The 26,919-nt window shown below is 42.4% G+C and overlaps 1 protein-coding gene across 1 annotated transcript in view; it reads right to left on the reverse strand.

The window, feature by feature from the left end:
* The window catches only part of FSHR (follicle stimulating hormone receptor), a 189,235-nt gene that overhangs the window by 60,293 nt on the left and 102,023 nt on the right, over positions 1-26,919 (reverse strand). Inside the window, exons 3-4 of the mRNA XM_070478094.1 lie at positions 13,268-13,342; positions 10,806-10,880 (exon numbers count right to left, since the gene is read on the reverse strand). Coding sequence (XP_070334195.1) covers positions 10,806-10,880; positions 13,268-13,342 — 150 coding nt within the window. The remainder of the gene's footprint in view (positions 1-10,805; positions 10,881-13,267; positions 13,343-26,919) is intronic.

The raw sequence follows: 26,919 nt of genomic DNA on the forward strand, positions 1-26,919 counted from the left end.
AAGTGAGTGTTTGCTATGACCAGTGCATTCTCTTGACAAAACTCTATTAGCTTTAGCTTTTCTTCATTCTGTACTCCAAGGCCAAATTTGCCTGTTACTCCAGGTGTTTCTTGACTTCCTACTTTTGCATTCCAGTCCCCTATAATGAAAAGGACATCTTTTTTGTGTGTTAGTTCTAGAAGGTCTTGTAGGTCTTCATAGAACCAAGATCCTTTGTTGGTCCTGTTTTGTGAGTTTGGGTGAGTGATTCAGTCAGCATCTCTGAACCTCAAATTTCCCATCTGTAAAGTGGAACCATCAGTAAATGTCTCAGAGGGCTTTGTAAGGCTATGTCAGTGGATCTGAAGTGAAAGGGCTTTCTAATTTGTGATCCCTGTGTCCCATCCCATGCCTGCCAGCAGTGTCCTGTCCAGTTAGCAGCGGTTGCATTTGTTTGCTCTTTCAGACTTTCAAGGCAACTCTGCACCCGGACTCATCTTCCCCCTTCCTTTCCCTCCTTACAGCCTTTGAAGGAGATGGGCTGTCCTTTTCCTCTCTGTTTTACATGAGGCCCTGAAAGGTCTTGTTACTTGCTTACACAAATAGGACCATGGCTGAAGACTGGGCGTGTGGCTCTCCTGTGAAGAGAAGAGATTTTTCTCTGTTTATTGCTGAGTGAGTCTGTGTCTGGGTGGCTCCTTGACCAGAGAGAGCCATAGTGGGTGAGCTTTGTGAGGGAGGCCGCCTAATTTCTTCCCTGGCACATCTCCCAAACACCCTGCTCCCTCTTCTCAGCACTTCTATCTTTGAGTACCGAACTGGTGGAGGAGGAGCTCACTGCCTGTTGAACTAGACTTTATTTGCAGGGTGTTTGCTGTGGGTGAACTGGTGATTAAACTGCAGCAGAACACTTTTGTAATGTCTGCTGAAGATGAAAATATTCTTTCTGAAAGCATCTGTCACACACTTAGGGGGTGTTCACACTCCGTAAGGCCCCAAGATAGTTTTCTAAAAATAGCAGTTGCTTCTCTTCCACTACCCAGAGTCAAACCCAGGCCCACATTTTCATTAAGGACCTACTGTGTGTGGACGCTGCCCTCTGCAGAGATGAGCTGCACACGGTCGTTCTGAATTAGAGCTTGACTGAATCAGGTGATGACCTCTCCTGCAACGTATTGCTCCCTGGTCCAGCTGATCTGGCTGGCTGAGGTGCCCCTGGGACTGCATTTCTCCTATAGCCATGCCCACAGGAAGACAGCATCTTTCCAGATGGACAAGCCAAGGGTCTGGGAGCAGCAGAGCCATCAGGCCTATGTTCTTAGCTCCCAACCTAAGAGCCCACAGTGTGAAAGCCGAAGAGGGTGAGATGAATGAGGGCAGCAAGGACAAATGGGTCCCTCAACAAGCGTTACAGAGTGAGCTGGTTACAGGTGTGTGAGAACTGGATCACAGCCAGGATTCTCTAAAAGGAGAAGATAAGTAGCTGAGCGCCTTGTTTTTGGTGCCTTTCACTGGGTTTCAGCCATGAAGACAAGCTAGTTCCCATCCTGGAGGAGCACAGAATCAGGTCACCAGAGAAGACTGCATAGCGCCCTCCCTCTTTCATTACCCTGCCTGCCCCCTGTTGTCCACTGTAGAGCCCAGCCTCCTCTGACCCATCTCTGCTTCCCTGGGGCTGCCTCATCTCTGCAGAGAAGGTAGCCGACAGTTCTTGTGTTAGCTCTAACACCTTAACATGTGGCTTCTTCTGGGGATAACTGTAAATCTACAAGGGTCTGGAAGGACCAAAACAGCCTTTAAACCTCCCCACATTGAGGCTGCAATGGTGGAAGAAGAGGCAGCGGTTTATTTTCCACAGAAGTGGGGCTTCACTTGATGCCATTCAGATTCTCACTGGCTAAGCTATCCCTCTTTCTGTCTGTGCCTGGGGCCAGCCCTCCTCCCAGGCCAGCTCCAGTGGCTACTGGATGCTGTTTGCCTCTTAAGCCTGATCCCACATCCAGGGCCTCTCAGGCTCCTCTGAGGCTGGCTGTGCTCATTTGTGAGGGGCCGAAGTGACAGGGCTCATTCTGCGATTCTCCTTTAGCTTAAGAAGCTGAGTTTCTGCTGTACTTAAGACTAATTTACAACTGGTTTAAGTTTTTGATGCATCTGAAGGATCTTAACATTTAGAGGGTCTCTTTGAATCCTGGGGAAGAGGAGCCTGATCTGGGAAACAAGAGTGGTCTGCAGGAGGCTGGATTTTCCTGCCTTGTAGAGGGCTTTTCTCCTTCCATACAGGACCCTTTGTGTTGGTCTGAATGTGCTGAACTCAGGACAGGTAGTGATGCTGGGATCCCCAGAGTCTTGAAGTCACAGTTAGGCACCCTGCATTTGGAAGGAAGAGGTCTTGGAGGACATAAAACCCATTTCCCTCTTTCATATGCTTTCATATTCTTGAAGCATATTTTATTATTTCTATTTTGCAGATGAGGAAACTGAAACTTGAAAAGATCTGTCTATCACTGTGGGAGTGGGGGGAAGTAGGGGTAATACTCGCAATGAGGAAAGGGGTCAGGATTGACTTCACACAGCTCATCTGGGACTTGTTTCTCTCTGAATCCCCTCTGGACTTGTCTTCACATCTGATTTCTGATGACGACAGAGACAGATCTTATTTCAAAATTAATGAGGTGAGGATATACCTACCTCATAAGAAAATATATCCTGTGAAAATGTAATCCAGAGACTCTGCAAGCGGATGGAATAGAGGTTTAGTTATGTGCTATTTGAGTAGATCCTGTTGGAATTTCCCTCTCAGAAGACCCCCTGGCCAGGAATCTATCATGATCGATTCTTGGGTTTCACATTGCCTTTTCCAGGCTCCTTTTTAAAAAATATGCCACTTCCTTTGGAAAGAATAATATTAAGATCTGAACATACTGATGTGAATTAATAGATGCTGTAATTGTCTTGATGGAGAAGGCCTGGACTTCTTGCAGGAGAAATTACTGAGCAGGTCAGAGGAAGGAAGAGGAGAGGTGAGCAGCATGAAAACATCACCATCGTTACAATCATGCCTTGAGATGAGAGGAGGTTCTTGCTCTCCTGGGGCTGATCTGCCCAGGCTGAAATCTTATCCTGAACCTCAGTGGTCCACAAGGAAAATCTTGCTATCTTTCCCTGGCGTTCACAATATCAGACAAAGGTGGCTCTGCTAGACAGATTACTGATAAAAGAAACAACTGTATAATTTCCATTGTGCCCAAATATCCCTGTAGTCATGACAACATCCTCAGAGACTTATGACACTGACAGCTGGGGAGATGGCTGATTTCTTCCCAATAATCACAGCTACCACGTAAGATGAATTTTGGCCTAGCTGAATTCTTGAGGGGTGCTGACTGCAGGGTGATTCTGTGGGGGGGTCACGAAGGGAAGGGAGGCTTTGGGGGTTACCAGAAGTGAGTGGGCAAAAATCACTAGTCACTTGGGTCCTTGTCTGACCTGGAGGGAAGTAAACTGGTGGTGGTTCTGGTTTAGAAATGTGTCCCCTGTCCCCCATTGAACCAAGCCTTTCTGTTCCTCCAGGGGCCATTATTACTCTACCGCTGGATTATGGCAACTGGCCCTTAGCAGTTCTCCCTTGAGTATATAGGCTATACCCTGTTCCCCGTCAAGCTACAGTCCAAATCATTGTCATCCTGTTATTCTACTGAAGAAGCTCTTCTTTAAAAAATTGTAGTTGATTTATTATGTTATGTTAGCTTCAGGTGTATACAGCAAAGTGACTCAGTTGTACATATACACACACATACATATTCTCTTTCAGATTCTTTTCCTAATGTATAGATTATTACAAAATATTGAGTATAGTTCCCTGTGTTATACAGTTGGTCCTTGTTAGTAAGACTGTCTTGTAACTTATCCTTCTACTACTGTGTTGAAGCTTAAGCTCCTTGCCTTAATTTAGTTTTCCAATCTTCCAGAGCCAGTCCATCTTTATATAGTCAAACTCCTCAGCATATGCCTTCTTTTTAGTTGAGATTCAGTATCTCCCCATCCTCTCCCTACTCCATGATGCTTTTTTGTTCTATGGGTTTGATCCTCTCTTTCTTTCACAGAAAATTCCTTCTTTTTTGTCTTTCTAAATTTTATTCATTCTCCAAGTTGCAGCTAAATTCTGCCTACCTCCCAAGAAGCTTTCCTTTAATTGAATCAGTTCTCTTATCTATGGCCAGTACCACACAGCTTGGCAGATGTATTATTTTCAGGGCTTAATGAATGATAAATAGCCTTTTCTTCTCCAAAGGCTGAGCCCTTTGTGTTGAGAGCTCTCCTTTGATGTCACCTGGATCTCTCATAACCATGTTTCTCTTTTCTAGACCACCCTTTCTAAACCATAACTCTACTTTCTCTGCTTTATTTTTCTTCACATCACTATTACCACTTGACATTATCCAACGTTGTCTCTTCAATTAGAATATAAGCTCCATAAGGGCAGAGGCACCATCTGTATTGTCATCTTTCGTATGCCCAAGAAGTAGCCACAACAAAGCCTAGGATATAGTAAGGCCTCAATAAATGATTGTTGAATGGTTGACTGAATGAATGAGTTCTCACTGACTGGCTGATTCACATTCAAAATGTTGGAGGAGAAATGGGAAGGCCCTGATTCTTTCCATTGTGCAGGAACTTTGAAAAACTAACCCTGGTATGGCTCTCTTCCCACCACCACAAAGAACCAAACATTGCTGAACATCAAAATTATCAGAATAGCCCAGTCCACAGGGACATTGCACATTCCTGTCAGAAGAGCTCTGTACCCAGGGAGTACAGGCAAGGCCAGCTGAATTCTGTCAAATGCTTGCATTTGTACTGCCCTCCTTGGATTGTTGTGAGCTTCAAATGCAATGAAGTATGATAAAAAGAGCTAAATTATAAATCAACATAAAAATAGGAAACATTATCCAAGCAGTTGGTGGTTGGGGATGGCATGGTATTGTGGGCCAAAAATTCCATGAACAGGAGAGTCTGGAGGGCTACAGCCCATGGGGTCACAAAGAGTCAGACATTACTGAGTGTGCCTGTGCACGCATGTGCACACACACATACATACGTGGTGTTGGAAATGAACAAAGAAGGGGTTAAGATTATGCAGGATTATTTAATTTTGCTTGTCCAGAGGGAACTTTCTGGATTTGTCAGCAGTTTGGTGAGAAGGATGCCTTTTTCCTTTGAGAAACACAAATAATATATTTTCATGTTTGAATGCTGGTCAGTGGATTCTGTCTATAAGAAGCAGTTAAAGAGGCCTTCCAAACCTTAGAAATATTGAAAGAGAAAAGCAATATAGCTGCCAGCAACACATCATCATCATCATCATCAAATTAATCCTTGCAAGACTCTCAGAGATAGGTATTCTTTTTTTTCAAAGGAGAAGAGAGAACTGAGGTACATAGAGGTGGAGTCCCTTACACAGACTCCCTTAGCTAGTCAATAACAGGGTCAGGAATTTAATAAGAATTGCTACTGTTTACTGAGAAGAAAGACTGAGCACCCAAGAATTGATGCTTTCCAACTGTGGTGTTGGAGAAGACTCTTGAGAGTCCCTTGGACAGCCAGGAGATCAAACCAGTCAACCCTAAGGGAAATCAACCCTGAATATTCATTGGAAGGAATGATATTGAAGCTGAAGCTCCAATACTTTGGCCACCTGATGTTAAGAGCCAACTCTTTGGAAAAGACCCTGATGCTAGGAAAGACTGAGGCAGGAGGAGAAGGGGCAACAGAGGATAAGATGGTTGGATGGCTTCATCGTCTTAATGGACATGAGTTTGAGCAAACTCCAGGAGATACTGAAGGACAGGGAAGCCTGGTGTGCTGCACTCCATGGGGGTCAGACACAACTGAGCAACTGAACAACATATTGAGAATTTTCTAAATGTCAGTCATTCTTTCAGTACTTCATTCAATACAATGCAAGGAGGCAGGCAACGTTATCCCTCATTTACAGAAAGGAAAACGAACCTAGAGTTGTTAAGCTGATTACCCAAGGCCACACAACTAAGAAGGGTAGGAGCTGAGACCTGAGCCCAACCAGGGGGCCCTGGAGTCTCTGCTTCCTCACTACTCTCTGCCACTCTTGGATCCCTGGTCTCTGTTGCCATGCCCAGCAAATGGCTTAACTTTTCTAGTCCAAGATGCTACTTTCACCACTCTTACCAAAACAAATTAAAGAGAGGAGAGCAGAAAAGAGGGAGAGAGACTTAGGGGAGGGGTGGGGAAGAAACATCTGGAATTGCTAAGGTGAGTTGCAATGAAGACTCTGCTGGAATCATCTTTGGCTGCAGGAAGCAGATGGCATAGCTGCCATCAACAGCCTCCTAAGAAGCTCTAACAGGTCCCCATGTGAAAGGAAGATGAATGTCAGTTGGGGGTGGAGGCCCACCCAGCTGAGTAAAGGGTTTGTTAAGGTGAAATTATGGTTTACTAAGTAGCAAAGAACAACATCCAGCTGCCTGAGAATTATGCTGACAGGATGCAAAGGCAAGAGAATATTGTGTAAACCTTATTTACAGATCAATAGATAATCTTTCATACACAAAAGGTCAGCTCCAGGAAGGCAGAGCAGTAAAGAAAGAAATATTGCTCGTAAATACAATATTGACTTGAAAAAATCCACCCAGATGAATCCTTTGATATATACTCTTCTAGACAAAGTACATTTCTTTATTCATGAATTTTTTTCTTCCCCTAACCATTTCAGGTTCCATAGTGAAGTATGAAGGGAGTAATGAAGAAGGCTGATTTCTAGTTGTTTTGAATTCTGTGCCATCAAATGATCAGTATAAAGTGGAATCAAGTTTGAGAATTTCAGAGCAGCATTTCTAAGTGTGTGTATGCAGCATTTAGTGTTCTTAAGTCAAATGACAACTCACCCCTACTCTTTGTAGTTTCCTGCCTTGCTGGCGCTGTTGATAAACATTTATCCTGGCTTAAGGAAATAAAAAACTATTCTATCCTACTGGTCCTCTCTGGATTCCTTCATCTATTTTATGTTTCTTCTTTGCCTTGAAGCAAGTAGTTCATCATTCCCCAAAATACCTGAAATCATTACCACCCACCCCTACTTGGCTGCTGGATTGCAAAGCTGTTCATGACCGCTGCCCAGATACAAATAAGTGTGGGAGAAGAGGGAAGCTTCCTTGGGCTTTGTTTCCATGACATAATCTTTTAGGTTAGAGGACCACCTCTAAACTTGGGTGATTCCTCTCAGCAATTTGAAAAATATTTCAAAGCACCACGGTCTGAAAAGCCTGAATGATGCTTTGCCAATAGTGTTTTTGGGGTGCAGAGTTGCTTTAGTTCTCAGGGTAACCTTGGGCTGCAACCTGGGAGCAGTGTGCAGCTGGGAAAAGTCTGCCCTGGGCAGCGAGTCCAAAGGCTTGAGAGGGACAGCTGTTCCTTCCAGCTTCCTGATGGGGATCAGCGTGGCTGGTTGTGAAAGAATTTATACTCTGTGGAATTATGTGAGTGTATGTGCTTTTCAGAGCCATCCAGGAGGATCATTTGACAGTGACACAATTCCTTTAAACTAATTACAAGTTCTTTTCTTTTTGCAGTTAGAAAGCATGTTTCAGATACCCTGAGAATGATAACGCCCTCTCATGGACAGATGTGGCTGGAATCGGTCACCTCCAGTTTTGTCTGGACTTGACAGGGTAGTTAGGTAGGACTGAGGATTACTTAACACCTCCAAGTGAGAAAAGGACACAGGCATCTGGACTTAATGACACGTGGCAGAGGTTTCAGCTTCTTCCAGAGTCAAAGTCAGAACTGCGTCCTCTCTGCTCTTCCAGAGTCCCCCCTTCAGTCTAGGGCCATGCCTTCCACGCACACACACTCCTAATTCCCCCCTTGCCCTTACTCCCTGGAGACAGGGCTGAGGGTCCTTGCTAATGAATGGCACTGGCCGCAAAGTACAAGCTAATGTTAAACGCTGGAGCTCTTAACTTTGCAGTGACTCCCCATCCCCTGGATTTTCCCAGTTCCCCATTCGCAGACCTGCCATTATCACCACGGGCCGTGGAATGTGTGTGTGAGAGGGTTGTTTCTTCCCGAGTCGCTTCTCTGCAGGGTGCCTCCCATGAGCCGCGTGTGACAGTCTGTGAACAGGGGTGTCCCTCTGTATGTCTCAGGTCTCTTTTGTTCTGCTATATTGAAGGCTCTGTGGCCACCCCTATTCCACTCGGACTTTTTCTAAGAGGAAGGGGAGAGGAGAAAGGGAGGGATAGTAATTGGGAGGGAGAGAAGAAAAGAAGGAATGAAGGAAACCACCTGGGTAATAGGCACTAATAATTTTATATTTATATAGTTATTTATGGCTTATATGCTAAAAACAATTTGTAAAATGTTTTTATAGGCATAATCTCATTTAGTTTTTATAACCACCTAATTTATAGCTAAAGGAACTGAGGTTTAGAGAAGGTGAAGTTTATCTAGTTAATACAGCATCCCATCTGGAATCCAGTCCTTCTGATGTCATGTATAGTTTTTTTTTTTTCTTTTCTATACTGCTCCATTAAATGTAAAGGCATGTCCCAAAGTTCTTTATTGTTGAATTCATGGTAAACACCCTGGGTGAAAGTTGAAGGTCTTAGTAGCCACCATAACTCTCTATGAAACCCTTACTGGACTTTTTTTGAGGGTAGACTTGTAGACTTTGACTGGTTGGCCAGAAATAACCATCCCACAAATATTTAGTACATTTATTAATGTTTTTGTAGTTTACAGTATATTTTCACATATGAACCTCACTTGAAAGTCCTATAAGCTTTGCCCATCTCAGAGGTCTGGTGATTGGTCCAAGAGTGAATGGTGGAGTCAGGATGAGGCTCTAGATTTTTTCTCATCCTAAGGCCTATGCCTTTTCTGTTACCTCGGCTTTCCTCTGCTGTGCGGTACCTGACCTGTGTTAGATTCTGCAGAGTATAGCAAAGCCCATTTAAAGAGCCAGGACTCCTGAGCTGATGGTAGCCCTGACCTCTCAGCATGACTGAATACATAATTTGTGAGGGGTAGGGCTCTCTGTTCAAAACTGTTAGAGCATTTCAAGATGGTGACAGCAGGGCATTAGACCTGGAATGAGGCCCCCTGAGTGTGGGACCCTTCTGAGCATGGAGCCCTGAGAATGCCAGTGAGGCTGGTCCTGCCTCTGACATGACTCAGGAGTGGAGACTTTGTTTCTTTCTCAGATCGTTTCTGGGGCGCCTATCAGAGAGCCGAAGTCCCAGGTCATATGGACTTTGTTCTGTTAAACCTTTTATTCCCTCCATCAGTCTCCATCAGAGAGCTAAGCCACAATGGCCTAGAGTTCCTTATTATATTAATTGCTAACTCCAGTTCTCATCGATCAAGAGTTAGGGACAGAATCAAAATATCACTAGTATTTATGTGATTTACATTACTAGTATAATGTTTATTGAACATTTATTATGTCACAGGCACTGTGCAAAACATTTTAGGTGCTTTGAATTGATTGCAAGCGTAAGTATTAGTCTCTCAGTCGTGTCTGACTCTTGGCTTGACTGTAGTATGCCAGACTCCTCTGTCCATGAAATTCTCCAGGAAAGAATACTGGAGTGGGTTTCCATCTTTATCCTTCCCTGTATCACCACACCTTGTCTTGGTGATTTTGCAGCTTTTCTCATCAATCAGAGGATTCTATTTCTCCACCTCTTAAACCTGGGTTGGTCCCAAGAATGATAAAATGCAACAGAAGAAATGGTGTGTAAATTCAGAGTTTAAGTCTCAAAAGGCTTACAAGCTTACTCCTTCTTTTGGAACCCCAGGTCTGCTGTGAGAACAAGCCTGTGTGAGTTGGCTAGAAATGAACACCACTTGGTGGAGAGCTGTCACACCAAACTGAGACCATCCAGGGCAGCTAGCACCCACTTCACCTCCCAGCTAACTTCAGATACACGAGTGAGCTGAGTTGAGGTCAGGCCAATGGAATACAGCTTGGCCAATGGATTTCACTGATCAGCTGGCAGACAGGTAAGAAATGATACATCAGTTTTGCTTAAAAACTGGCTTTTGGAGGTAAGTGGGTATGCATTCTTATTAAATTAGTAGATAACAGATGCACATCCATCATTTCCAAGGAAACAAGCTTTGAGAGGTTATATTTATGCCTGTGATCAGTAGTTAATAAATGGTTCTGAAAAGTGTGACTCTATAGGACAAGTTCTTATCTGTTATTTTGTGGGATCCCATTGTAGCACTCAGGGTTCTGTCAAGCCCTTAGCTAATTTGAAAGCTGAGTGGAAGAAGCAATGTTTTTGCAGATAGAGTCAGGCCCAAGGGATGGAGCTCAAACACCAAGAATCTCTCTGCTGATAAAAATACCATGTCTATTATTAACCAAAACTTTAATATAAAACATTGTACTCTATCAAAGGAAAAAATGCTTACACGCAGAACAGGAAAGACGATGCCTTTGAGGTCAAGGTCACAAGCTAAATGCTAGCAGAAATTTTGGCTGTATCTCATTAACACTAAATTATGACTGAGTTCTGCAAGAGGTCTGTGTGACAGTCCCATTAATGCAAATGGCATTCCTTATGATGTCTGCTTTTGTAAATGAAAACCAAATGCAATTATGTCAGTGGAATTTACTCATTAAGCTAAACTAAAACCCACCAGCAAGTATTTCCTCACTTCCTCTATTGCCCCACATCTTTGATTACAAGCAGTTGCTCACCAGAGTTGCAAATGGATATTTTGCTAAAATACGAGTACACGATTTGATAATAGAAGGGGCACCAGAATACAGAAGTTCTTACAGATATCGGAGGTTGGGAAGGTTCTGGAAGGCATCAGAGTCGATGTATAGCAGGTTGTTGGCCTTTTCAATTCTACTGTGAAAGAGAAAAGAACATGCACATGACCTTAATGGTAAGGAATGCTTATGGTATTTTTCATATTATGCAAAGAGTATGTTAATAAGTTCTTCACCCATCTATCCATCTCTTTGTCCATCCATCATTTCCACAAATATTGAGCATGCATGTGGTGTCTTTTACTATATTAAACTGTGCAAACAAAATATTAACCCTGTCCTATATAACTCGCATCACTGAAGTTTTCCTGGAATCTATTCATCAGAGATAGTCGAAGCATGTCTGGGTGAGACATTTCACCCTAAACTCAGTTGAGTGTTTAACCAATAAGCATCTCCCAGGGTTTGAGGAGGGTAGGGATGAGACTAATGTGGGAAATGAGCTTTTTTTTTTTTTTTTCCTGTTTGGGAGACAAGAGAGAAGGGGATGGACAGCAACAAAGAGGGTGAAGAGTCAAAGGAGACTGGAGAAAAGTAAAGTGAAAGGTCAAAGGAAAACGAAGACTGGGGGACAAGCAGTGAACATCTCTGGCTTTCACGGTGCAGTCCCTGCAGACAGCAGCTGGCAAGGCGCCAGTGAGTTCCTCATGCTGCTGGAGGCTGCTCTCTCACAGCTCGTGGGAAGTGATGGCTTCTGCCCTGGGCTGACCTGCGCCATGTCCTGATCAATAGTCTGGAGGTGGGCATGTTCACATTTGGATTCCAACAGAGAGAGGCTGCCCTTTCCTCATCTGGCTGGATCAATGTATATTTGCAGAGATGCTCTGTGTTAATTACTTCCTCCCTGTTTCATTAGCTTTAATGTTGCAGTAACCTGTAGCTATCCAGATCCAAGTACCAGGTAATTAATCATTTTAAATACAGGCAGTGTTACATGGCGGTGAGCCCCTCTCCATGTGGGGGAGAGATGAAAGAGCCATCCCATTAGTTCCACTGCCCACTGAGCTGCACAGAGGGACATCTACTTGACCTTGCGCAGAGGGCTGGCTGCCCTTCGGTTCACTTCTCTGAGGCTCTCTGTGGGTTCTGAGACCCTGGTCAGATTTCTTTTCCCACTTAGGGTAAGGAGAGGCCAAGCAGAGACAGAGGGAAGGCATCAGTTGCAGAGGCTCAATGACAGCGAAGAGGAATGGGAGTGGGAGGTAGAAAGGGAAAGGGAGGACAGAGTCTGTCATAATGGACAGACTGTCATTCCTAAACAAATTCATATATATGTATGTATGCATATATGAATTATGCATATGTGTATATATGTGTATATGCTTGGCAAATGCTAAGAAGTTTTTAAAAAGATACAAAGGAGTCAAGTTATGTTCAAGTCCTTATCCTGCTGTGGATTTGGCTGGGTGACTAGACAAGTTCACAACTTCTCTCTGTCTTTCATTCCTCATCTGTAAAATTAGGAAAGTGGTTCAGTGGCTTTTCTAACTGTGTTCTCTGAGAATTTTGTAAGATATTCATCAGTGCTTCACAGAGGAACCTTTCCAATGACACTAGCTGAGAAACTCCTTAATACAATATCCTTGCATATTCCAAGTGTATATTTGCATATTACAGACCCTGAGTTTTCCTATAGTAAGTGAGTCTATCTAACTTAATCTTATTTGACCATAGAATCTTTTTCCTTTTTTGTAACACGTAATGATTTTCTGTTTAATGATACACAGAATACACTTTGGAAAAATTTGGACCAGTCTCCAAAGTCTCATCTGGCTTTGATAATTTATAGTAACTTTAGGCTGGTATGCAACAGAGGTGTTATCTGTGTGAGTACTGGCATGTATATAAAACTAGAATGTCAACAAGAGAAAGTACATTTGGTTGGAGTAGTAAAGAAGCCAAGGACTGTAATGATAACTTACTGTATGCCAGTTTATGTGTTAGATATACATAACATTTATCATCTCCTTTATTCACCACAGTGATCCTATGAGGCATGCAATTTTATTATTCCTACTTTACAGAAAGAAAGCTAAGTCTTAGCATGACTTTTCATCTTGACCAAGGTTCCATGGTGAGTAGGTGGCATAGGCTAGCAGTCAAACTAGGACTGCCCATCTTCAACTACATCATGAGGAATTTGTTTTGGGCTTTGACTGTGGAACAAATTTGAATGAGAGGATGAGCTGGAAGTATTAATACGTGCAGTCACAGAGCTAGGGTCTTGAGTTTACTATGCGAAAATCCCTGAGAAGGAAGAAGCAGAATAAGATTAAGCTCTGGACTGGTACCTGAGTCACCAGGCAGACACATGTGGCAGCACCTGCTGGACTGACTCTGAGAGCCTCAAAGGAAATTCTAGGAGTCTGAGGACAGAGCAGAGTCAGGGCCTCCCAGGAACATAAGCAAACTTTAAGGCTACTGCCAAAAGCAGCCATGAGCAAAACCCCACAGAGTCTTGCTTACATTTCATGTAGTTTGGGCAGGCTGGAGAACACCTTTGCCTCTATCACTTCCAAGACATCATTCTGTGAGATCTCTCTGCAAAGAAAGAAATATAATTCAAGTCAGTTCAGCTATAGTCCAGAATGGATTTAGGGCTCAGCCTAGAGCCGTGTGCCTACAGTGATTCATGAGACACACAGAACTCTACTCCGACTCGCAAAGAAGTCAGCTGTAATGATGAGGCAAAGCTAACATAAGATGCTAATACTTACAGAACAATGAGAAAATGAACCCAAGGCAGTGACTCTGGTCAGAGATTATTCAGTCTATAGGTATAGCCACAGTGGCGTAGAGAGGGAAAGAGAATTCATTAAAAGTATTTAGGGAATATACAGGGTGAAAACAAACTCTAAATAGACCAGGACCAGCAAACTTCTTCTAGAAGACCATGTAGTAACATTTTTATTTTTTGGCTTTATGGATCATTTGGTCTCTGTTGCATCTACTCAGTTGAAATTGTTGCATAAGAATAGGCAAAGATATCATGTAAGTGAATGAGCATGCCTGTGTTCCAGTAAAACTTTATCCATAAAAACAGATGGCAAGCTGGGTTTGGTGTCATGGGCGATAGTTTGGTGACCACGCCCTGGATCATGGAAGCAAGTTCTCTCTGCTGTGCTGCTCTGGAAGATGAGAACCTCAAGTCAGTTTCTTTTAGATCCACATCCATGCTGTTACCAAGTGGAGATTGTTACTGCAAGACCTTTGACAGTACTGTTGTCTGGCTCAAAATACCCGGAAAGATCCTTCAGGTCCCAGCCTGTTTCCTTCTGGAGTAATTGGAAGGGAGTGGAGGATGAAGTCCACTCTGCAGAAACCCAGAGCTTAAGAGGAGAAAAGGGCGAGAAGGGCGACTTAATCAGTTAATGTTTGTAAAGTGGCTCAAAGATGAAACATGCTATTATTAGGCCTCCTGAGGAAGACTCTCATGCAGTTTTAATGTGGCAGCTGAGAGAGCTTCAGAAAATCTCATAGGCGGTGTGCATTCAAATTGGCTCAGGCAAGGCGCTGTCTGCTGGCCTGGGCTTTTGCTGAGAAGCTCTAGAAATGCTCTTGATCAAGGGAAAGGCCTGGAGGGCAGGACAGGGAAAAGGCCTGTCGGGGGAGGGGAAGTATGACCGTGAGCACGGGGGGCTGGCAACGTGGAGGGGGAGCAGGGAGTGGTGGGGAGCTGTCAGTTGAGTGGTGGCAGGATCCTTTCTCTCACTCCCCCATTAGCAAGGAGACATTTTGTGAGAGCAGTTCAGTTCAGTCGCTCAGTCATGTCCGACTGTTTGCGACCCCATGGACTGCAGCATGCCAGACTTCCCTGTCCATCACCAGCTCCCAGAACTTGCTCAAACTCATGTCCATTGAGTTGGTGGTGCCATCCAACCATCTCATCTACTGTTGTCCCCTTCTCTTCCTGTCTTCAATCTTTCCCAGCATTAGGGTCTTTTCCAAGGAATCAGTTCTTTGCATCAGGAGGCCAAAGTATTGGAGTTTCAGCCTCAGCATTAGTCCTTCCAATGAACATTCAACACTGATTTCCTTTAGGATGGACTGGTTTGATCTCTTTGCAGTCCAAGGGACTCTCAAAAGTTTTCTTCAACACCACAGTTCAAAAGCATTAATTCTTCAATGCTCAGTTTTCTTTATAGTTCAATTCTCACATCCATACATGACTACTGGAAAGACCATAGCTTTGACTAGATGGACCTTTGTTGGCAAAGTAATGTCTCTGCTTTTTAATATGCTGTCTAGGTTGGTCATAGCTTTTCTTCTAAGTAGCAAGTGTCTTTTAATTTCATGGCTGCAGTCACTGTCTGCAGTGATTGTGGAACCCAAGAAAATAAAGTCTGTCACTGTTTCCATTGTTTCCCCATCTATTTGCCATGAAGTGATGGGACCGATGCCATGATCTTCATTTTTTGAATTCTGAGTTTTAATCCAGCTTTTCCATTCTCCTCTTTCACTTTCATCATGAGGCTCTGTAGTTCTTCTTCGCTTTCTGCCATAAGAGTGGTATAATCTGCATATCTGAGGTTATTGATATTTCTCCCAGCAATCTTGATTCCAGCTTGTGCTTCATCCACCCAGCATTTCACATGATGTACTCTGCATATAAGTTACACAAGCAAGATGATAATATGCAGCCTTGATGTACTCCTTTCCCTATTTGGAACCAGTCTGTTGTTCCATGTCCAGTTCTTGTTGTTTCTTGACCTGCATACAGGTTTCTCAGGAGGCAGGTCAGGTGGTCTGGTATTCCCATCTCTTGAAGAATTTTCCAGAGTTTGTTGTGATCTACACAGTCAAAGGTTTTGGTGTAATCAATAAAGCAGTAGATGTTTTTCTGGTATTCTCTTGCTTTTTTGATGACCCAACAGATGTTGGCAATTTAAGCTCTGGTTCCCCTGCCTTTTCTAAATCCAGCTTGAACATCTGGAAGTCCATGGTTCACATACTGTTGAAGGTTGGTTTGGAGAATTTTGAGCACTAGTTAACTAGTGTATGAGATGAGTGCAATTGTGAGGTAGTTTGAACATTCTTTAGCAATGCCTTTCTTTGGGGTTGGAATGAAAACTGACCTTTCCCAGTCCTGAGGCCACTGCTGAGTTTTCCAAATGTGCAGCATATTGAGTGCAGCACTTTCACAGCATCATCTTTTAGTATTTGAAATAGCTCAACTGGAATTCCATTACCTCCACTAGCTTTGTTCATAGTGATGCTTCCTAAGGCCCACTTGAGTTTGCATTCCAGGGTGTCTGGCTCTAGATTGGTGATCATGCCATCATGGTTATCTGGGTCATGAAGATCTTTTTTGTATAGTTCTTCTGTATATTCTTGCCACCTCTTCTTAATATCTTCTGCTTCTGTTAGGTCCATTTCTGTCCTTTATTGTGCCCATCTCTTGCATGAAATGTTCCCTTGGTATCTATAATTTTCTTGAAGAGATCTCTAGTCTTTCCCATTCTATTGTTTTCCTCTATTTCTTCGCGTTGATCACTGAAGAAAGCTTACTTTTCTCTCCTCTCTATTCTTTGGAACTCTGCATTCAAATGGGTATATCTTTCCTTTTCTCCTTTGCCTTTAGCATCTCTTCTTTTCATAGCTATTTGTAAGGGCTCCTCAGACAACCATTTTGTCCTTTTGCATTTCTTTTTCTTGGGACTGGTCTTGATCCCCGCTTTCTGTACAATGTCATGAACCTCCGTCCATGATTCTTCAGGCACTCTGTCTTTGAGATCTAATCCCTTGAATCCATTTGTCACTTCCACTGTGTAATTGTAAGGGATTTGATTTAGGTCATACTTGAATGGTTTAGTGGTTTTCCTTACTTTCTTCAGTTTAAGTCTGATTTGGCAATAAGGAGTTCATGACCTGAGCCACAGTCAGCTCCCGGTCTTGTTTTTGCTGACTGTATAGAGCTTCTCCATCTTTGGCTGCAAAGAATGTAATCAACCTAACTTCAGTATTGACCATCTGGTGATGTCTATATGTAGTCTTCTCTTATGTTTGTGACAGAAGGGCACCTCTAATACTATCGTAGCTTCTTTCATGATTCATTTGGTAAATTTAACTGCCTTCATACTTTTTACAGTTGGATGTAAATAAGGGTGGTGTGTGCATGCATGTTTTAAGAAGATGTGCTGGCCATTGGGTGTTTCTTTGCTTCTCTATCCTTCCAGTGGGAAGAGTGCTAGGTGGTATAGGAATGAGAGGAGTAGGAAAAGAGTGAGTGAATTGAAAGTCGCTCATTTGTGTCAGACTCTTTGCAACCATGGACTGTATAGTCCATGGAATTCTCCAGGCCAGAATACTGGACTGGGTAGCCGTTCCCTTCTCCGGGGATCTTCCCAACCCAAGGATCGAGCCCAGGTCTCCCACATTGCAGGTGGATTCTTTACCAGCTGAGCCGCCGGGTAAGCCCAAGAATACTGGAGTGGGTAGCCTATCCCTTCTCCAGGGGATCTTCCTGAACCAGGAATTGAACTGGGGTCTCCTGCATTGCAGGTGGATTCTTTACCAGCTGAGTTATGAGGGACGCCCATAGGAAAGGAGTGGGAGACTTCAAAAAAGGAGACATTTTTTGAAGACTTTAAGGAGTCAAGTGAATGAGCTGCATAGGTAGAAAATAGGTCTGGAGGGAAGCACTAGATGACAGAGAGGGTTTAAATGCAAATGAGCCTGTATCATCCAAAAGCTATTGTATTTCCAGGTTCACAGACCATCACCTTTGTAGTACCTCAGCCTAATACTGCCTAGAAGATAGATATTTCTCCTTTCCTGAGTTCCTGTACTTAATTCATCCTATCCATATTCTCTTATGTGGATTTTTTTGCCAAAGAGAACTAAAAATTATTAAAACAAGCCAAGAAACACTTCTAAATTAATTATTTCAGAAGGTAGTTCATATTTTATGGCTTCAGCTTCAGAGACAGAAGAGGGTGTTTGGCTTGGATGGTGGTGGAGAGAGCCTTTGGCTGGAGGAGGGCTGGAGGGAGGTGGGCAGCATACAGTAGTGAAAAAATACCTTACTGGGAAATTGAGGGTTCTTGCTCCGTTCAAACCAGTTCTGCTTCTAGTTATTTCTGTTACCATTGACTAGGTATCTACTATTTACCAGCCCTGTACATGCATTCTCCTCAATCCCTTTAGCATGCCTGTGAAGTTGGTATTTTAATCTCCATGTTGATGAACAGCCCTATCTGTATGCAGAACAGCTCTGGCTGACTGCAGGGCTGGAACACTTTCTTCTATATGTCTTGCCTCCCAAGCCATGTTGGGTCTAATATTTCCACTCCTATATATTTCCTCAAGGGAAAGAAAAATTTATACCCTCCCAAAGACTTATGCTCAGATACTCATAGCAGCTTAATTTATAATAGTCCCAAACTGGGCACAACCCAATGGATCAACTGTAACGTATTCATACAATGGGATATTACTTATCCATAAAGTGGAACAAACTGCTGTTCCAACATAATTGAATGTTTAAAAAAAAATTTACGCTGAGTGAAAGAATGCAGACACGAAAGGATGCATACAGTCTGATTCTATTTATATAAGGGTCTAGAAGAAGAAAAGCTAATCTACAGTGATAAAAATCAGAGTAATTGTCACTTGGGGCCTGGGATGGAGTTTGCTAACGGGAGAGGTGGCAGGTACTTTCGGGATGATGGAAATGTTCTCTTTCAATATTGGGGAAGTGGTAACATGAGTTTATCTAACTTGTTGAACTTTAGGTATAAAGCGAATGCATGTGTTTTAGTGTATATGAAACACACCTTAATACAGTTGTATAGCAATACTTTTTATTCAGAGGAAGGAGAGTAAATTCCATTCCATTTGTCTTGAGAACTCTGAATTAAGAGAGCTGTTGGGAAAGTGTTGTCTGGTCTGAAGTGGTTCTGAAAGTTCTATCAAATCCTAGTGCAATCCTGGAGATTATTGATAAGATTCCTTCCCCTGCTGACGGTCTCTCCTGCAGCTCCCCAACCCTTCACTGAAATCTATGAAGTGAATAGCTGAACTAGGTCAAAGAATCAGTTTCTCAACTGTGACTGCACACTAGAACCTTCTGGTGGACTTAAAAAAAAATCCCAAAGCCTGGGTTCATATCTGAGAGTTGGATTTATTTAGTCTGGGGTGAGACTCTGGCATTAATTTTTTCCCCTTGTTCTTTAATTCTCCAAACAATGGTGATTCTAATGTGCATAAAGGATTGAAAACTACTGGTCTAGGTGATATTAAGTTCCCATTTAGACCTGTGCTTTCCATCTTACAGAAGGTTTGCTTCAGGTGCAAGGGCCAATTTTCCTTGTTCTGCTAGGACAACAAATTGGAGAAATAAAGTTCTTGGAGCACAAAAGGAAATAAAAAGGAGACAAAACAGTAGTAAGAGAAACATGGAGATAGAACCTGGAAGTGGGAGTAAAATAAGAGAGGTACTATTGAATAGTTAGGTTTGATTTTTCATAAGAAAGTTTAATCAAAAGCACAACATTTCAAATGTTCAATGTGTAACAAGGGATATTGTGGAAAATATGTAAAAACATCTTATATTTTATTGTTGTTCAGTCGCTCAGTCATGTTGAACTCTTTGCAACTGCATGGACTGCAGCACACCAGGCTTCCCTCTCCTTCACTATCCCCTGGAGTTTGCTCAAACCCATGTCCATCGAGTTAGTGATGCCATCCAACTATCTCATCCTCTGTCATTTTCTTCTCCTTCTGCCTTCAATCTTGCCCTATATTAGGGTCTTTTCCAATGAGTCAGCTCTTTTCACCAAGTGGCCAAAGTATTGGAGCCTCAGCTTCAGCATCAGTCCTTCCAATGAATATTCAGGGTTGATTTCCTTTAGGATTGACTGGTTTGGTCTTTGATATTTGATCTTTGATTAGTACTGATAATTGACAAAGTGGGGATTTTTTTCCTATGCATAGCTTCTTTTCTTTTTCAGTGTACTTAAAAAAAATTATTTGGCTGTGATGAGTCTTAGTTATGGCAGGCAGAATCTGTAGAAGCACATGTGGTTTAGTTGTCCGGTGACATACGGGATTTTAATCCCCAACCAGGGATCAAACCTATGCCCCCTGCAATGGAAGGTGGATTCTTAACCACTGGACCACCAGGGAAGTCCCCTTTCAGTGTATGTTTGTGTAAATTAGAGTTAGTACAGCCAATACCATCTCTAGGAAGGTCAACAGAGGCGACCTGGCTTGCCTAGGATGATACACAACTGTGACGATCACCTAACTGGTCTTGGAAGGGAGGGTGTGGAATCTTTACTTCTGAAGAACTGGCACAATTAGGAAACTATTCTCTATCTGAAAAGATTCAGTTTTTCTTTGCAATTGTGACAAATTACTGCAATTGGTATAATCTGGGGAATGATAATGCTTCCTTAAATTTTTCATAAAGAGGGATGTGATAGATCAGCGGTTCTCAGAGTGTGGTCTGGTGGTCTCTGTGGTCAAAACTGTTTTCATAATTACACTAAAATATAATTTTTTTTCACTCCCATTCTATGAGCATACAGTGGAATCTGGGGCTCATTGATGTGTGGATGCAGAAGATGATGTGAGAGTTCATCTCTCTTCTTTTAAGCAAGATGCTGAAATGTTTTGAAAACATGTAAAAAAAAAACTGGTATACGTCCCTCCAACATTTTTTGAATAATATTATTTTGCATAACACCTGTTATTTATATTAATATGTAGAAATGTATTACTTTTTAAAAAGTAGACTAACAGAATATTTCCTAGTTTTAATTTCTAGAATGACAAATGATGAAAAATTGGGGAACTATCCAATGTAGGCTGAATGCTGTCCTTGGGTGAGGGGTCCTGATTCTGTGGAAAGCTTGTTTTCAGAGTTGAGACTCTTCTCATCCTCCCAGGCAGGGTTTCTTATGATTCACATAGGAATCACCTGGGGATCTTATTAAAATGCAGATTCTCTATGGGAAGATCTTGAGAAGGTCCAAGGTTCTGCCTTTCTAATACCTCAGGTGATGGGGATGTTGCTGATCTTGAGACCACACTTGGATTGCAAGATTCTTCTGAAGAATGGTAGTAACCCGCTACCAGGCCTTTCTCCCCAGCGTACACAGGGGTGGATATGAAAAGCATGATAGAGGAGGAGTGAAGTTCTTGATTTTAAAAATCCTTTATCTTCTGGAAACCCCTCCCTTACTCTCTTATTGAAGTTTTTCTGTCCTCTAGGTTGTCACAAGAATTCTTTCTCCCTTAAAGCATTTGCTACTTTGTTTTGTTACTGCTGTTTTCTTGGTGATGGAGGGGTGGTCATTGCCTAAATCCCCAACCTGACTTTGAGTTCCTAGATGATATTTTATCCATTTATCTTTGTATTTCCAGCACCAGTGCTAAATTGAAGCGTGCTAAGTACTCAATAAATGTTTAGTGGGAGAATGTGTACATGGAGGAAAAGTACTCCTTAGGTTCAGAAACAGGATCTGCAAAACTCTGAAGGAGATGAAGTTTGTCTTCTGTAGTCTTTCACCTCTCTTCTGTAGCCAACATATGGTATGTAACAATCAAGCCTAGCTTGTCTATGAGCTAGATTTTTGTCCCAGGAATTTTTCTACAATTAATACATAGCGTGGAAGGGACACATGCATGGATTTGATCTGCTGTGCTAATAGCATCTGGATGCCCCTATGCATCATGGTGTTTCCCAGTTCTCTCTGGCTCACAGGTGAGGTCATTGAATTGACCAAACACCCATAGAGGTGAAAACAGGAGAGATGACTGATGTAACTCTAGGAGTTCTTAAAGCATTTGATTGAATGTTAGGTCTCTTCTATGCACAGAATTCTATGTTTCTTTGAAGGAAGGCGAGATGCACTTGAATGACGTGCTGGAGGTTATCAGGACACTCTCTGGAGTTTCCGAGTGAGAATTAGATTCTCCAGATTTGCATTCTTCTGGCCAACGAAAGGGTTAGTATTAATTAAAGTACACGTATTGGGGTGGGATATCAGTAGGATGGACTTAAGGAGTGAATGAGCATGTAGCATTCAGCTAGATCTAGCATAAAATTTTAATCTTGGAGTGATATTCATTTGTCCACCATTTCACCCGACACTCCTTTTCCAAATCCTGGTTTCACTAGGCAAAAAGTTGCTATAGGTTTGCAGGATAGGGAAAAACTGAAGAAATTTAAAGAACATCTATGAATTGGAGAACAGGATGTAATAAGAAGTCAAATACTCATTGTCTTCGCTTTCTTTTTGATATAGGAGATGGTCTGCACTTAGGTTTCCCCTGTCTTTTCCTTCTTCCCCTGACCTTCCATACAGTGTTTTCCTTTAATAAATCCAACCTACCTCTCCATAACTGGACATTCAATTACATTAAAATACTTTTAATACCCACTGAGTCAAATTTCTTTCATTTGTCTTTAATAACCTCAAATGTTGACTGTTACTCTTCTCTGAGTCCCCCCGTGGGACCCCTCACATGCACTGTCATAGCCCTCAGAGACTGCACTGGGTTTGCATTCTGTTTTGTCTCCTTCACCAGACAAAGAACTCCTGGAGGATGGTGACATTGCCTTTCATCTCAGTATTTCTGCTTCCAGCCAAGTGTTTGCTGAATGACCGAATTATCTTTGAAAGATTATAAAAGATTTTCTCCGTTTGGTCTTGCACAATAAAGCTGTGTTCTTGAAAACCTGCAGGAAACGGAGTATTTGCAAATCAGAATGTGTATTAGCACAGGAAGAAAGCATCTGCTGTCCCAGAGCCTAGGAGTGAATCTTTAGAAGAGTGAAGAACTGATTCAACAAATGTTCAACAGATTTTGATCAAGCAGCTTTTGTATTTCAGGTACTAGGTCCATGTTGGGGCTCTAACAGTAAATAAATCGGGTCCTGGTTTTTATCAATCATCTTTAACTCAGGGAGCCTAGTATTATAGGCCTGCCTTAGATAGCTGGGTGTTATCTTTATTTGGTGGGCTATATCTCAGTTCCTAGAAAAGATAAAATGGATTCTTGGTATGTTGCATTTGAATATAACTACAGATATTAAAATAATATACTTTAATATATAATTATATATGGTATATAATTAAATATGTATTATATATATGATTATATGTTATAGATACACACACAGGTATATTTCTACTTTATGTCTTGTCTATTCCCTTAATTCTTCTAGAAATGTGCCATATGACTTAAGTAAATACAGAATGTTCAGGTGAAAATTCCCGTGAAAATGCATCTGAGAAAATGTCATAAAAGTGAAAGTGTTAGTCATTCAGTCATGTCTGACTCTTTACAACCCAATGAACTGTAGCCTGCCAGGCTCCTCTGTCCATGGAATTCTCTAGGCAAGAATACTGGGCTAGATAGCCATTCTCTTCTCCAGAGGATCTTCCCAACCCAAGGATCAAACCCAGGTCTCCTGCAGTGCAGGCAGATTCTTTACCATCTGAGACACTAGGGAAGCAGAAAATGTCATACATCTCTCTAAGTATATACTCCTGCCCTCGTTTAGAATTCCCATGAGATCAGGTCTGATGACTTTGCTTTAGAAACCTGAGCTCAAATTCTGACTCTGTTTCTTACTAGATGTATAACTGAGGGCGAGTTAGAGTCTCTCTGAGTTTCAATTTCCTTATCTGCAAAATGGGAATAATTGATACCACACAGGGATGTCAGAGGCATTAAATAAGATGGTATGTGTGAAAGCACAATGTTCCTTGTGGGGTAAACTTCAAATATCAATGTAAAGGCTGCCATCTCTTTGTGGTATTTAGGACTGGACTCTTCTGCAGCTGGGAGATACTGGGCTAGCCAACCACTGGCTGGAAAAAATAGTGCTAGCAAGTGTCCTAGGAACATTTCTCTTACCCCCACCTATAGATCATGTAAATTCTTAAGCCAGGCTATGACATTATCCCAGACATCATTCTGAGGCTCACCCACAGTGATATCCTCTATCTGGTCTGTTGTCCAACAAAGGAGATTAGGCACAGAATGTGGGTACCCCAACAAGGATGTCTGCATCACTGAAGTCATAATCTGAAAAGGATGCTGATCCCTTTGAGAGAGGGTCAGTACAGAGTGGGCCATGTTGTCAGGGTGAGCCAACAGGGGCCTCTCCCCTTAACAGGTGGTAGGTATTTTCCTTTCTCCACATGTCCCACCTGCTTCCTTCTCCCTGGGCAAGGTGCATCTTTGCTAAAGATGCTCTAAGGATATCCCCAAATGAGACAGAAATAAAGGCACCCTCAATGACTCGATCTAATTCAGACATCTGGATTCAGCTCCCTCACTTTTAAATACATTGACAACTTGTGTTCATTTTTAGTTTTGTCTTAATTTAAAATGTTAAGTAATAATCTATATATTGGAATATTTTCCTTGCTTTCCTCAGCAGATGAAGAAAGGAACTAAAAATCACAGATATACTAACTGATGTTTCAGTTCAGTTCAGTTGCTCAGTCGTGTCCTACTCTTTGCAACCCCAAGGACTGAAGCACACCTGACCCCCCTGTCCATCACCAGCTCCCAGAATTTACTCAGACTAATGTCCATTGAGTTGGTGATGCCATCCAACCATCTCATTCTCTGTCGTCCCCTTCTCCTCCCACCTTCTATCTTTCCCAGCATCAGGGTCTTTTCCAATGAGTCAGTTCTTTGCATCAGGTGGCCAAAGTATTGGAGTTTCAGCTTCAACATCAGTCCTTCCAATGAATATTCAGGACTGATTTCCTTTAGGATGGACTGGTTGGATCTTCTTGCAGTCCAAGGGACTCTCCAGATTCTTCTCCAGCGCCACAGTTCAAAAGCATCAATTCTTCAGCATTCAGCTTTCTTTATAGTCCAACTGTCACATCCATACATGACTAATGGAAAGACCATAGCTTTGACTAGACAGACCTTTGTTGGCAACTGATGTTTGTTGGCAGCTGTTGTTTACTATGCACTTACTTTGTGCCAAGCAATTTTTCTGTGCTTTACATTCATTAAATTGTTTAATCCTCACAGCCCTATGAGGTAAGCGCCATCCTTGATCCCTATACAGAATATGAGAATGAGGCATGCAGAAGTTAAGTAATTTCTCCTGTGCTGCACAGCCAGTGAGAGAAATTGACCTGGGATGTGAACCTATCATTCATGGGGCCTCAGAAAGATGGCAGAAGTCAGATAGGCCGTACCTCCAGTGACTCAAAGAACTGTTTCCACTTCAGAAGTTTCTGTTGTTATTGTTTTAATTTCAAATAGAGTAGAAAATTTTGGCACAGCAAAATGAAAAGCCTGAATGCTACCCCCTTCCTCCATACTGTATGGTATTTAGTTCTGAGAAGGCAAAATATAAGTCAACGTGAAAATTCGTCTTCCACAGATAAACCAGAGTCCCAAGCAGTGACTCATAGGAAAAGCACATTTTTAGGGTATTCTCTACATGAGGGTAAAGCATGTAAGACATTAAAAAGCAGTGCCCCTGTCTTCTAAGGATCTGCAGTTTAGTTGAGTAGAAGCAACGGGCATGAGCAGTTGGGAGTGCAGTCAGGAGAAGTAGAGTTACATAAGGCACGAGTGACAAATGTCCAGCATGGAGAAGGGTGGACAGTGGCATTCAACACATTTGATTTCCCCCCATATACTATATTTTCCTCTCACATCCTTGCTAAATGTCAGCATTTCTCAAGCCGTTAGTATCCTTCAAGATTTCCCTATTAGAACCTCTCTGCTGATGCCTCACTTGTCACCAGAACAAGTTTCCCTCTTAGACCAGAGCCCCTTGTCTACCAACTGCCAAAGCCATGTTCTACCACATATTCTGCACACCCTTGATGAACAACTAGTCTGGCAGGCTCATTACTTTCCTCTTCCAACTCTCTCATCCCCTGTTACAATCCTAGACAACAGCTCCACTTTCATCCCTGTTGGTCCATTGGACCAACCCAAACTTTAAATCTTAGAGTCATCTCTGACTCCTCTTCTACATGTAACAGATTCTAAATCCTCCCAGTTAGTTTTGTTTTAGTATTTCTTGCAAACATCTCTTCATTTCTTACCATCATTATTGTGATTATGGCTCTGTGCAATTTCCACTGGACCAGCCATTCTTAACAGTCATGTGATGACTCAGAATTTGGGTCTGATGTGGGTCATGAGTCATCTCTTTCAAACAAATTAAGTGTCCCAATGATTTACTCAAAAATCTGGAGCAGATTCAAGGATATATCACTCTGCCTGGATACAGGAGTGCCACCAGTATTTATACTTGGGAGCTGTGAGTAGGAGTATAATTTGGGAAAGTAAATAGAGTTAAAAGAGGGTAATAAAAAGTGAAGAAGGGAGAAAGAACAAGAGGTTAAGGGAAGGAGATTTTCTGGAGATAGATTAGAGTTAGAAGTTAGAAAAGGTAGATAATTTCTGTATGCCTGTCAGAAATTATTTAAACAGGAATTCTTTAAGTTCCAAGTGACAGGAGATAAGAGGTCGGGCAGGTAATAAGGGAGGGGTGTTGATTAGGTCACTTGGCTTCAGTGTGGGCTGCCAGCTCTAGCAGAGGCCAAAGAAAGCGGGGGTGGGGAGACTGGAGGGGCCTCTGACCCACAAGGACAGGTGAATTGTCTGTAGGTTAGGGAGCCTGGTGAGTCTGAGCTGTGTAACTGAAGACTGCAGGAATAATGGTGCTGGTGATAATTAACCTTTATTAGACAGTTACTGTGAGGCGGGCATAGAACTATTAATAAATGCTCGACACGGGCAATCTCACTAACGGCTTTGCCTTCTTAGGGCCCTGCAGACTTGTGTCTGTCTTAGTTCATATGCATGTGTGAGTGGTGCATGAACCTGGAAGCCAGTCAGGCCTGGATTCAAATGCTAGCTTCATCATGGCCTGGCTAGTTGTGTGACCTTAGACAGGTCAGCTAACTTGCATGGTATTTATTTCAATAGGAGTAATAATAACTACCTTTAAGGGTTTTATGAAAATTATGGGTCTGATCTATGGCACAGAAGGGATTTCTAGCTGCTCACCAGAATCTGTTTGCCCCCTCTGTTTTCTGGGGACACAACTCAAGCATGTTTCCTGACCATCTAGCTGTTGTATAGGCTTGCAGGGAGAAGGCTTCTCCCCAGGA

This window comes from Odocoileus virginianus, chromosome 2 (assembly GCF_023699985.2).
Source record: "Odocoileus virginianus isolate 20LAN1187 ecotype Illinois chromosome 2, Ovbor_1.2, whole genome shotgun sequence".
Lineage (NCBI taxonomy): Eukaryota > Metazoa > Chordata > Mammalia > Artiodactyla > Cervidae > Odocoileus > Odocoileus virginianus.